Below are 13,676 nucleotides of genomic sequence, written 5' to 3'. Positions count from 1 at the left end.
TCCCTGAAAAATTTTAATCAATACCGTTTATTGCCAGTGATCAGCTTGGCCTCTGCAGGATTTGTATGCTGACTTTCAGTGTGCTGATTATCTGGCTCCTGGATCAGTACACTTGGCTGGAAGCTGTGTGTACCAAACACCTGTATGTGCCACAGTGGCTGGCAGGAGCCTAGGCCATATAAATAAAGGGTGTTTCTTTAGGTGAATTAGTCTGTAGATCTCATGCGTTGTTTCTTCCCTCCATCAGTCTCTAGATAGTTTTCATGCTGTGAGGAAATACTGCATGACTGCTTTTCCTCACTTGCTCTCCTTAAATCAGGGAGTGAGGTGGTCATACTGTGTGATGGTTTTTTGTTTTTTTTTTTTTTCTTCCAACAGATACTTGTTTATTTTACGCCTCTGGGAGCAAATGCCTTTCTGCTGGAAAATGTCTTCTTTATCAGCAAATGTGATGGAGAGCAAATTGCACCCGCGTAAACTAACTCTGAGAGCTCCTTCACGAGCACACTCCTCCAGGTCTTCCAGGGTTTGAGATGAAAACATGAGTTCTCCCCTTTAAATATCTCTGCCTTCTTTACTTGCACAGTGATGTCTCATCAGTCTGACTTGCTCTCATGAAGCTTCACTGATCTTGTGTGGGGAAATGCTAATGCAACTCACCTGAAACAGTGAGCATGAGGAAACCCACATTGTAGTGCAATATGGAAGTGTATTCTTGCTTATTTAAATGAAGTATACACCAGGATACTACAGTGCTTTCCAGCCCTCTGTCATCTCTTTCCTTACTGTTTCTTCTCTCTGCTTCTCCCCAATCCTTTGCATCTGTTCACATTTAAGAAATATTACTGTTTGCTCTCAAAAACATCTCGGCCAAATTGACACTTTGGTGAGACTGCACACCTAAATAACTGATGCAGCTAAATCTACTTCTACAGCGTGAACAGGAAAAAACTGCTGCACAGTGTGTCTGCAGAGCTTTAACACAAAGCCGTACATCTCTACGAGAAAGCAGTTTAGTTTGGACAAGCTTAACACACTGTTCCATCTGTAATCAGATATAAATCTGGCTTCTTGGATTGGGAATGACTCCTAGTCATATGCTGGATTCAAGTTTTCCTGCTCATGGTCTGAATCCTGGCTGCTGCTTTGCTATTTAGAAGGTCAGAGCTCAGGTTCTGAAAACGAAGCTTTAAACAAAACACTGGGTGTGTTAGGTTTGTTCATTAACAAGGTGCTTTTCAGCATGTTAAAATGGGTTATGATGTTTCTGTGCACACAGCTGCAGAACCCTTCTGATTATAATTCAAGTCTCATAACAAACAATATTCTTGAAACAAACTCCTTGCAGATAGACATGGAACTTAATAAAACTAGGGGAGAGTAACTGGAGACTTGACTCACAAGTTTTACATTTTTCTAAATGTTTCTGCATATACCTAGCGTCTGCCATTTGTGGAGATCTTCGAGCTCTGAAGATAGAGTGGAATTGGTGCCTGTTGCCTTGTACTGAGAACTGTAGAAGGAAGAAAGAACCCTTAGCTCTGCTAAAGGATGCAGATACAAGTCTGCCCAAATGTTAAACTCTCGCTTTCCTTTGGGTCACAAGCACTTTTCTACTACTTTCTGCAGCTTAGACATAACTGAACTAATCTTGCTGGACAGTTGCCAGACTGGCTTTTTGCTTAGGAAGATAGATAAAGCTTTCTGCGAGGGCTCTAGTGCTTTGTAAACAGATGTAGAAGCTAACCTTGGATCTGGGACTGTTTCTTTCAAGAGAACAGTTCATCCTGTGGATGTGTTAAAATACCTCTTTGCATGTAAAATACCTTGCCACAGTAAGGGAGCTGTAAGACGTGGCAAGCATCCAGTTACTCCTTGCACTTTCCTTCCTATTCAAAGGATATGGCGAAGTACATGTCAGGTGAGTGAGAGTTAATAAGACAAAAGTATGCTTACCCCTTTACATTTTGCCTAATTCATGTCTGCTCCAAATAACAACCCATTTCAGCTGCTAAATGCCTGGTCCCCAAAGCCTTTTGACCTTTTGTGCACATAGTAGCACAGTAACATGGTTTATCAGTAATATTGAAGGACTTGTCTTAACTGCTGTAAAATGTCTGTGAGATGCCACTCGTGATCTTTAGAGTGTAACCTGAACCACATTTAGCTTTAGTGTGATATTGCACAGTTCCCCTTCCAGACTAGGAAAAGAGGCCACCCTCTTAAGGACTCTGTGAGAAAACAGACATATAGCCAGACTGTATGAACAGATGGTCTGATGTGGTACTTGACACCTTCTTGCGACACCCCCCTTTACTCCCGTGCACAGGAAGGCTGAAACTGAGCCGTATTGTAGCTGAGTCCCTGAAGACTTCAGCAACAGAGGTAGGAGATGGCTTATTGCCCTTGTTGAAAATGCTGTTTGCAGGAAACGCTTCTATGCCCACATTTTTGCTCTGGTTAGCTTAACTGTGATGACTTATGGGAAAACAAACCACAAAGTAAAATAATCCATCCTATAAAACTTGGCTGTTAGCCTCGGGAGAGAGGTAGGAGTTCCCTGACCTGCATGAGAAGGCTTGGAGAGTGCTCGTGTCAGTCACGTAGTGTCTCTGTGAAACTTGCTGCAGTATTTCTCTGTCCAGCCAAAGTGCAGAGAAACACTATTCCAAGTATGATACCTTTCATAAGCAAGAATGCTCCTAGGTCTTGAGTGGTACCAAACTGCACGCCCTTACGATCAGCTGCTGCATCTGAAATTCTTATTTTTTCAGGGATACTGAGGAGTCTGTCTCCAGGCAACTCTGACCTACAGAGCAGAAACTGGTTTGAGTGATGAACTCCAGAACAAAGTCATCAGACTCATGGCTTGGCAGCATGCTATACTCTGACACCGATTTAAAATATCCTGAGAGCAAACTGATCCAGTCTTTATCTAGTGGCTTTTTGGTTAGATGGGCAGAATACCAGTGGTACTGCTGGAACTGTAGAGGTGAGGCTTGGACTAGGTGTGGTATGCATGCTCCATTTTAGGGGCTTTCCCCCAACACTGCAGGGCCCACAGACTTGCTGCATAATACCCTCCAGGGCTAGGAAGTAAAAATCCAGGCTTGTGTCCTCAACGCCCAGCACTATCCCTCCTCTGCTGACACATTTCCAGGTAGGAGCAAGAAGAATTGCTTCTGATTTGAGCTTAGTGTGTATTGCTCTTAAAATAGCCTCAACCTTGCAGTCTGATTCTAGATGATTAATACAGTGGAAAACACTGACCTCTTCTGAGGGTATAATCTTGTTCCCTGTGAGTACACCCACACATACTGCACTCTCCTTCCCATTACTGGAGAAGGATGTCAGGAGCTGGTGTACATGTAACCACTTACCCTTTCCCGGGAGGGTAGGTCCAACTTAGAAGTTGATTCTCACAGTTCTTGTCAAACTACAACTTAGCACTGTTGTGTTTGTGGATCAATGTAGAAATGTGGTGCTTCCTCCTGGGAACAAATAGGGGTTTTGGAGTTTAACTGTGGGGTTTTTGTTTGGTGTTTGTTTTTTTTTTAAACCTTGTAGAGCAAGACTGCCTTCTTATCCTCCCTTCCCGACTGTGTCCAGAGCATTTTCCCTTCTCTGCAGTCTGGATCCCCACTTAGGTCACTCTTGCCTTAAAGTAGCTGCCCAAAGACAAGTGCAAGAGGAGGGGACATGCAATATCTCGTATATACCTCGGATATGTGTGGGAAAACAAAGGTGACCTGTAGTAAACAAAGTATGATGCTGATGCCTGGTAGAGAATGAAGCTGAACATGTATAAAGGGGAAGCAAATGCCTTTTCTTCCCTCGTTCTCTATCTGAAGAGAAGTTTAGGTATTTGTCTGCAGCTGGTATTGGATAATAGTCTTGTGCAGACTGAGATTTCACTATACAGATGCTCAGTGAGATCTTCTAATAGGATACTATGCTGTCAGTGACAGATGAACTGACCTAGATGGACCGGAGGATGGAAAGGTGCTTTCTCTTTTTACGCAGAGCTGACCTGTGCGGGCCAGTGGCAGAGAACTCTATACCTGCTTTCAAAACTTGCTGGGATGAGACAAGTAGTGCTGTGAACAGGTCTGTGAAAGCCAAGTTAATGCAAGCTTTTGTAGCGTTCTTGGGAATATATATCTAAACCATGTTAGTTTTCCAGTCACCAGCAGCAATTCTGCTATGGCTTATTGTCGTGTACTGAAGGTACAAAGGTAAGACTGTTCCAGAAACCAGCTGTAATTGTTGCGTGGAATTGTTGTCCCCTCGACAGTAGTTGTGTCTCTCTGGGAAATGGATGGCAAAAAGCAATGGAACGCCTTGAAACACAAGGAGAAGGGTACAGCACTCTGAATTTCAGAAGCAAAGCAGTGAGGCTGACAGAGTAGTACAGGCCTGGCTGTAAGGTCCCCGAGTTAGGCAGGGATATTTGGGGCTAAGTGTACCACTTGCCTCTAAACAGCAACATTTCTGAATGTCTCGCTGTATTCTAATACTTGTTGAATGAGAGCAGTGTGCTTGCAACATCAGGTGGTTTCAGGCTAACCCTTTGCAGAGACGAGCTTATCTGTGCGTGGAAGACCTAGCTGAACCACCTCTTCCACTTCCTTCATGGACTGCTTAGCTTAGCTGAGATAGCAGAGCTGTCGGGTTAAGCTCTACACTTGCTGGGGCAGGATAGGTGAAAACTACCATTCGGTTTGTAGAAGCTGCAGTATTGACTAGCTGCACTTAACTCAGCAGGAGACTGCATGATCTTCACTTGACAATAAGCCAATACCTACAAAATTTTAGACCCTTTTTTAGCCTTCAAGGGTTGAATCCTAGATGCTTTCTCTGGTGTGTACTGCTCCATTGGAGGAGGCTGCCATCCAGAAGACTGAATACCAAGCTTCTGAGGTTTTACTTTATGTGGATCCAAGCTGCTCCGTAAATCCAGAGTCTTGGAAAATCTCCTGGGAGGATGAAGGAGGGAGAAGATGACATCAGCTGGAAGCTTCCCAACTCATTTTGCATCTCACATGCAGACTTCAAGTTTATAAAATTCAGCTGAATTTTAAACTTGGATGAAGTGAACTTCTTGATAGATTTAGTATCTGTTTCTGGGCAGGCTAACTGATCAAGGTGTTTGGACTGCATAATGCAACAAAAGAATGTGAAGCTGCTTCCTTACCAGATAACAGCCAGATAACAGGACGCATGCATTTCCAACACAAGCAGTTAGTTCCTACTTGCCCTGCATTGTACGATATGAAACATGTGCTGCAAGAGTCATCTAATCTCATGTACCCATAAAGCTGGGTGTCTTGAGGAATCCTACAAACTCCGTAGGAGTGAATGCACGAGGAGTCTGCCTGTAGGTCATTGTACAACTGTGCACAAAAGCCTAGGACTTTACCAGTAAGTCATGAACCTGAAGGTCTGAATGTCATGCTATTTCTGCTATTGTGATCCAGGCCTTGCTAGACCTTCACCTGACCTGCTTCAGCAGGTGACAAAGCTATAAGACTGGCCTGAAGAGGTGAGGGACAGAGACTAAGGATCTCTGCTCTTTACTTCAGAAAAAGCTTTCAAACTTGAGGAGGTCTTCATGGATACTCTCTAAGACTTGAAGAATGTCTTGACAGAACCTGTCCTCCATTCCATCTGCCTGGCTGCCAGAAGCAGCCTCCCCTCCTCCCCGCTGTGGGACTGCTCAGATTCACGGCAGGCTGGCTGCACTGTGCGTAACAGAGCTGTGACGAAAAGGCTTTTTTATCTGCAAAGAGCTTTGTGAGCAATAGGTACCTGTTGGGACTTGGACTGTGCTGATCTTTGATAATGCGGGTAGGTACTTAAAACAGTGGCTGAGCAGCCATGTGGTGCACTAAAGGTGAAGCTGATGCGTGAGTCCCTGGCACTGAAGTCAGACTCTTTGTAATATAAAACAATTAATACTATCAGTAGTTCAGATGCTTGTGGGTATGATAACTACACCGACAGGTAGCAGTGCAGAAGGCTGCAGCTCTCCTTTCCTGCTAGGCTCTGCAGGACATACTCCTCTTTCTGTGGTAAAAGCAGACTAGAACAGATGATGCAGTCTTGCTTCCCCAAATGCAAAAATCCCCCAAGTCCCATGGAAGAAAGCCAGTGCCAATTAACTCGACGAGGAGGTACTCTGCTGAAAGGATTACAGCCTGAGACAACTTAGATTGCTAGGCCATCTGCTGTGACACTTCAAAACCTACCTCTTTCTAGCAATAGCATAAGACTTCAGCGAACTGATCCTGCCTACTGTTAATGAAGGTTCAGCGGTCGTAAGCACTGTTCCTTGTGCAGTTAGCTAGGAGGCTCCACCCATTAAGAAGGACAAACAGCTAGCTTCTAATTTGGCCTTCAGATACTGAAAACTAGCCAAGTAGCAGGGCGTGATGCCAGCTGTGACTGCCAGGGGAGGGTTCTGCTGTTGCAGATGAGGTAGTACAGCATGTATAGTGTATGTATATTTTCAATGTATACATCCTCTGTCCTTCCCCCCCCTCCCCCTGCTAGCAGCCCTTCCTGCTCCTAATTAGAGTTCGTCTGGAAGCTTTACTTGATCTAGATCTGGGCTGTTTCATCCAAGGCTGAGATCAGGTAAAACTATCACAGCCTTTATTTTAAGACCTGAGATACTCCACAGGATCTGTGACTGCAAGAACACACTCAAGTAGGTGGAAGCGGATTCCAGCCTTCACAAACCTCTGCCCTGCTTAAAAAGTGCAAGGCATGCTAGTATGATATTGCTGTCTCCCAACAGAATTGGTGAGGAGAGTTGCTAACTTCATGCAGGTGGCAGAAGCTCCATCTTTGGTCCTTCCTCCAGTTGTTCTGACACCATGATGCAGAGTTCTCATATTTTAAGCAGATTCCATCATATTCTTTAAGCTCTCTTTTGGAAGGTTTTGTTACAAGCTTTTGAGATCTCCTGTGCAACCAGGCTTAAGCTGTTTCTGCAAGTTAATTCATTTCCATACTGGAAGCTTAGAATTTGACTGGCTCCAGTTCTGGCACAACTTGTCTTATACTAATGCTTATTGCACATGGGCAACGAAGAGCTGTGTTTTCCTTTTGGAAACAGGAAGAGATTTGTCTACAACTACAGCGGAGTCCCAGGGTTTGCTTTGCTCTTTACTCTGCTCAGCCAAATTCTCCTGTCTCCTGCAGAACTGCAGATTTTCTGAAGCCATCTCCTGTTGCTAATCTTATCCCATCTTCTGCTTATTCTGTTTGTGTAACTCCAACAGAACCCCTTATCTGCTGAGTTATTGTAGCATTGCTTCTTCCTGTTGTACACGCTCCTGCGATGTTGAGTCTGAGCCAGATGCTTGTGTAGTTCAAACTGCCGACCTCATGTATGAGCTGGCAAGCTGTGCCGTGCTCATCCTGCTCTTTTGCCCTCTTAAGAGAGCGTTTGAGTGCCTACCTTCCAAGTCTTGCTCACACTTGCCAGTTAAATATGAAATCTCTCATCTGTTGGCAACCACTTCTGAGCAATAGCTGGGAGAATGCATCTAACCTCTCTGTTGGTAGACAATAGTTTGGATCAACCCTTTCCCAAAATGTCTAAGCTAAAGCATTATTCTCCCTACTTCATAAGGCAGTCCTCAAGGTGAAGAGCAATACTACCACAGTTCTGCAGGACTGCAATAGGCAGAGGGCTGTCTATAAAATCCCGGTGCTCCCATGATGGGTTTGTGACAAAGACTGGTAGGAACTTATCCCTGTTCTTACTTATTGTCGCAGGCGGACCTTTGTAAGTAGCTTTAACTTGAAGCTCTCACCTGTAATTTTGAACCCTTGAACAAAGGAGGACTACTTTTGAGGACAGGGACTACCCTTGTCCACCTGGAACATAAGCCACAATTGCATTAGGAATACTGATGGACGAAGGATCTTACCTAAACAGGATTGCTTTGCTAAGATTACATATTTCATTTAGCCACTTAAAGACTGTGTGAAGCTGAGGCTAAAACACTTCTAGTTAATGTGCTGCTTAGCTGTAATGATGTTTCTCTGTCTAGCAGCCAGAGGAACCTTTGTCCTTACAAGGGAAACACTCTGTGGATAAATCTATTCTCGTGCTACTAGTTAAAACAAACAAAAAGCTCCTCTCCTCTGAAAAGAAGAGCCATGGATCTTTGGGACTTTCTAATACTGTTGTCAGATGTTCCTACGTATTGTACAACTTGTCACATGCTTTCAGCTCCCTCTGCTACAAAACCAAAGCAGAGAACAGTGCAGTGAAGTTGCTGTGATATTTATGCAAAGTGGAGTAACGACTAGCTGTATGGACTAGTTGCTCTGTATCAAAGTCGAAGGTGTGGGAATGCACCCAGTTAGCTATAAAGAGGTTTGTGGTGTGGTTTTTTTGGTGTTTTTTTTTTTTTTTCCTCCCTGCTGCTGAGTCAGTTTCAAGGAATTAGACTTCCCAAACCCTTGTGCTTCTCTTCCTAAAATAGCCACTTGCTGGTTCTTCTGGCCTCTGTCTTCCCTAGGCACTGGATGATACTCTTGGAGTTGGGAGGATGGGAATGAGGACCTCTCCAAGCAAAACACAGTGTTTTCATTGGCCTTAGGACTGCAAAAGGGAGGTGTGGACAGACACTGGTGCTGGAGTGTATGATCTGTGAGGACAGTAGAGGAAAGAGGGCAGTCTCTGACTGCTGTCAACATGTTTGGAAGTTAAGGGACTTGATGGGAAGCCTCTGATACAGGTTTGCCTTCCTTCCTCTACTATAGGAGTCTCCAGGGGCGAAGGCTGACTGCATTCCAGTCAACTGAACTGTTGCCACTTTGCCTGAAGCCTAACTTATAAGTAGGTCTCTTGATTTGCCTAGCTGTTTTGTTTTCAGAGTCCAAGTTGGTTCAGTCTCACCAGGAACTGTTGGTTCAGCAATACTTTTACTTCCTCATGAATAGAAACCAGGTTGCACCATTCTAAGGGGAGGTGTGGTGGTAATGTGCTTTCTCTTCAACTTGTGGAACAATAGAACAACCTAATGCTCAAAGCCCAAACCTTAGGGAATCGCCTGGATGTCCTGGAAAAGGGTGATCCTTGGAGCTGCTGAAATAAATAGCCCTTGTAATATATCAGTGAAGCTTGTCCGTGGCATCTTTGAGAATACTGTGCTTTACAGTGAATCTGTTCACCTATTAAAAACCTTCTGTTTTTTCTTCTCTCCGATACAGGATCTCAGTCTACCCAATGGCACACCTGTGGACACTTCTAGCCCAGCCTCCTCCTCATCTCTCCTCAACAGACTGCAGCTGGATGATGACTTGGATGGGGAAACTAGAGATCTCTTTGTTACTGTTGATGATCCCAAAAAACATGTGTGCACAATGGAGACGTATATCACATACAGGGTTACAACAAAGGTACGAAGCAGCATTCTCCTTTCCTAGTACTTTTTTCTTTGGGGAGTTTTTTTTAGGGCATGTTCTGGTTGTCTATGCCTTACATTGTATTTACTTATCTTAAGGACAAGAACTTAGTGTCTTTCAGTACCTTTGAATGTGTTGAAGGTGTGACTTCTCTTAGCAGAACTGTTACTACTTCAGTATATGAAACTATGCAAAACTTTTAATGTGTCAGCTTAGATTTTTGTCTCTGACTCTTAAACATAACTGTTTGTAAACTTGCAAGGCCAGTTTCTTTCATTAACTTGAAAGTTGGTTCATGTAAAGTAATCTGACACCCATTTGGTTTGAGTTACCTCCCCTGAGGGGGAATGTACCTTGTTGTTGATTCGCTGTTAATCATCTCATATTTTGTGTCTATTCTTTTCTGAAATGCTTTAAGCTTGTTGCTTGAAGTGTTTACCACACTTCCACTATCAGCTGCTTACCTAAATCATAATCTTGATCCTCAACTGTAAACTAGCTTCCATGCAGTTGTTGGTACAGAAAGCTGTATAGTTGCTGCTAAAACTAAGTAGCCTAAGAATGCTACTGCCTACCAAAAGAAATATGCTAGAGATTTTTTCAGCATGTGTTGTAGTTCAATCATTAATGCAATCTAATTACACTAATAGGAAAAGTGATCTGAAGAGTCCACTGCACTCACAGCTGGAACGTTGATATCTGTTAACTAGCTCATTCTCATTAGCATCAGCTCCTAGGTGATGTTGACATCTGTTTTGGGCACTTGTAGTTACCTAAGGCAAAAAGTGTTTACTAACTTCACTAGGAATATACTTGATCCACTTGTCCAACACATGAACATTCCTCTGGCCTACTTAGATAGCACTATATACTGGAGAGAATATTTTCCTTTGAGATAAGGAGGCCTTTACAGGCCACAGATAATTTTTTTTCAAAATGTCTACTCCAGAGTTCCACTTTCAGGCTGCACAGGAGAAAATGTGGTTTCTCTAAAATAGTAGCTCCCTCTTACTGCATACTTAATGTAGGCCTGTCATTCTTTGTTGGTCTAAGTGTCTTAATCTTGCAAGATATCTTGTGTCTTACCTACTAGAAAATGCTAAGAAATTGTAGGAAACTTTTTTACTTGGAGCAACTTAGCCTTCAGCTGTTACATGATCAGAAGTAATAGGAAACACAAAATGAGATGCGACTTTCCGCAGGCAAATGGCTAAAATTTGGCTAAAGTTGTTTCTCCCTTAAATTAAGACCCGATTGTTCTGTCAAGGTAAGATATCTCTTCGCAGTGGCACCCTAATAATGTTCCTCTGCTTGGAAACCTGTGTTCGTACAAGGGTTCCCATCCTTCTTAAAGCAGAACTCTGGAACGTGGGTAAGGCATTTACTGTATTTAGATCAGATGTATTATCCAACAGTGTCTCTTTCTTAAATTAAAAAAACCTCATCCTGTACTTCTGATTTTGCCCATCTACCTACCTGTCTGTTAATACTTGTTTTATTTGGGATCTCTCTAACACATAAATCTGCTATATCATAGCATTACAATACTATTGTGAAACAGTGCATAATTTATTCTTATCAATCAACATGAAAGCCTCACCTCTTAAGGTTTATTATTCTTGTAAACTTCTGGTTAACCTCAACGGTCAGCACCTCTAGCACTATCTACGATTGTTTAAAAAAAGACTGTTTGGAAGACTAACAGTATTAATGGTCTGACTCATTCTTGCCATACAAACAAGGCCTCTTTGATGCCAAGCTAATTGCCCAATCAGCCATTGTAGCTGAAAGCAGTAATTTAACATGGCAAAAAAGCTGCACGGGAATAATCCCTAGACAGTGATGAGGATGAGTGTTGATGCTTGCACCTCCAGGCTTCCCACCACCTCCTTCGCAGCCTTGCATGAGAGGGGTTTGAGACCTGTAAAGGGCTGAAAGGGTCTCTGTGATGGCTTTGGATGAGGAGGCAGGGATGGCTGCTTTTTTTTCTCCACCGAATAATGCTATTGGAACCTCAAAGGTTTGGATAAACATAAGTCTTCAGCATAACTCATTCTAGGACCTCTTTGCTGTGAAAAGCAGCATCACTAGGTGAAAGAGGGGAATGCAATTGCTACTGCTGTAATGTGTGCTTGTGGCTGTGACTGGACACCACTGTAGGGAAGGGTATAACCTGACCACAGTCTTGGTTTTGTGTTGTGTGGTTTTTTTTCTTTCTTTAGAAAGGTCCTTCATCGTAACAGCAAAAAGGAGAAGTCTTGCAGTATGCCCCAGCCTTCTCATCTACTGATACCTTTGTCAGCAGGTGGCGGTGGCTAAGGAAAGGTCCAACGCATTTGGTCTAAAACAATTGCTTGCAGGGAAGCTGAGAAGAAAGCTTAGAGTTTACTTGTTTCTGCTTGTGCTCCTGCTTTCATAGCTTCCTAGTAAGAGCCAGGTGGCATTCCCCAGCCTGTCTTCTGGATAAACACATTTAAAGAACATAATGGGAGTCCCCGGAATAATGGGAACAGTGATTCAAACCTGGCTGTCTTTCATACCCTGTTTTCTTCTTGCTAACAGCAATTTTCTTACACGGGGAGGCTAGTGAAAGCAAAAAGGTGGGTGAAACTTGTGCTGGAACTTAATTGGTCTTGGCTGTGATGATTGGAGTGTCTTGGGTGTTCTTGATGACACACCTTTGTGCTCTTTAGATAGACTGATGTCCATTTGTTGTGGTTTAACCCAGCAGGCAGCTAAATACTACACAGCTGCTTGCTCACTCCCCCTGCCCAGTGGGGGAAAGAATTGGAAGAGTAAAAATGACAACACTTGTGGGTTGAGATAAGAACAGTTTAATAATTGGAATAAAATATAATAATAATAATATGTAATGCAAAGAAAGATAACAAAAAGAGAAAGAAATAAAAAAAGACAAGTGATGCAAATGGGGGAGAGGGGAACCAACAAAAAAAAAAAAAACAAAAACAACAAAACCAATTGCTCACCACCCGTGGACCAATGCCCAGCCAGTCCCTGAGCAGCGGCCCCCTGGCTAGCTTCCCCCTAGCTTGTATACTGAGCATGGCATCATATGGTATGGAATATCCCATTGGCCAGTTTGGGTCAGTTGTCCTGGCTGTGCCCCCTCCCAACTTCTTGTATATCTCCAGCCTTGTCAGTCAGTAGACATGAGAAGCTGAGAAGACCTTGACTCTGTGTAAGCACTGCTCAGCAATAACGAAAACATCTTTATATTATCAACGTTGTTTTCAGCACAAATCCAAAACACAGCCCCATACTAGCTACTACGAACAAAATTAACTCTATCCTAGCCAAAACCAGGACAACACTCTAGAGGGATTTTATCAAGATCTTTCTGAGGAGGGAGGGGGAAAATAAAACTTACCCTTATGTTATGTAGTCATCTCTTCCGAGGGAAACAAAAGTAAATGTATTTCTAACTTCACATTTGTTGTACTTTCTAGGATGACAAGGCCTTCTTCTGTGCCTTTTCCCATGGAGATCTGAACAGCTGTGTGCCATTCCTCAGAGTCACGCAGGTGCTCTGCAGGCTTGAAGGGAGAGGCTTTCAAACCAGTCAATACTGAAGCGGAGGTCTTATTTTCTTTTTCCTGTCCTTCTCCTCCTCCTTCCTGCATGCATTGGGTAGATTATCTGAGCACATGAAACAGCTTGATCCCTAGAGAGGAGCAGGTGTAAGTGCTGTGATCTCTTTTTCAAACATGCTAAACTACGTGAGGCAAATGAAGTGATGAACTGCTAAGAACACCAACCTTGCTCCCTTCTCCCCTCTGCCATTCTCCTCTTTTTCTAGTTGAAGATTTTGCCCCAAACTTAAATAGTAACATGGAGGGGAATCCACAGTCAGGTGTAGCGAGTAAGAGACTAGAACTAGGGGACAAGAATACTTTCACATAGTCATCACAGGCTAGCTTTAGGTTTGGCTGCTAACTCCTTTCAAGAAAGATGAGAATCTTACACAAGACCAAGATTTGGTGATTGTGCCAATATTACCTCAAGTCAAAACTATTCCAACAACATAGGTAAAAGTCTCTGTAACCCTGCCTGCTTTCCAGCCAGTAAAACTGAGCCCAGAATACTGCAATGCTGACTTAGTGGAACTGTGCTGGAGCCTTCAATAAATCCCTGGAAATGTCTTGCCCATTATTTAGGGGAGGTTGAGATCTGCCACTTAAGTTTCTCAGCTTCCTTTGGGAGAGACACATGTCCTTGCAAGATGAGATTTG

The 13,676-nt window shown here is 43.3% G+C and overlaps 1 protein-coding gene across 1 annotated transcript in view; it reads left to right on the top strand.

Moving 5' to 3' along the window:
- Positions 1-13,676, top strand: part of SNX30 (sorting nexin family member 30) — a 47,376-nt gene that overhangs the window by 10,985 nt on the left and 22,715 nt on the right. The window contains exon 2 of the mRNA XM_075136274.1: positions 9,232-9,420. Within this exon, the coding sequence (XP_074992375.1) occupies positions 9,232-9,420 (189 nt within the window). The remainder of the gene's footprint in view (positions 1-9,231; positions 9,421-13,676) is intronic.

This window comes from Calonectris borealis, chromosome Z (genome assembly GCF_964195595.1).
Source record: "Calonectris borealis chromosome Z, bCalBor7.hap1.2, whole genome shotgun sequence".
NCBI lineage: Eukaryota > Metazoa > Chordata > Aves > Procellariiformes > Procellariidae > Calonectris > Calonectris borealis.
Note: the sequence above shows the minus strand (reverse complement) of the source record. Positions and strands in the feature narration are given on the sequence as shown.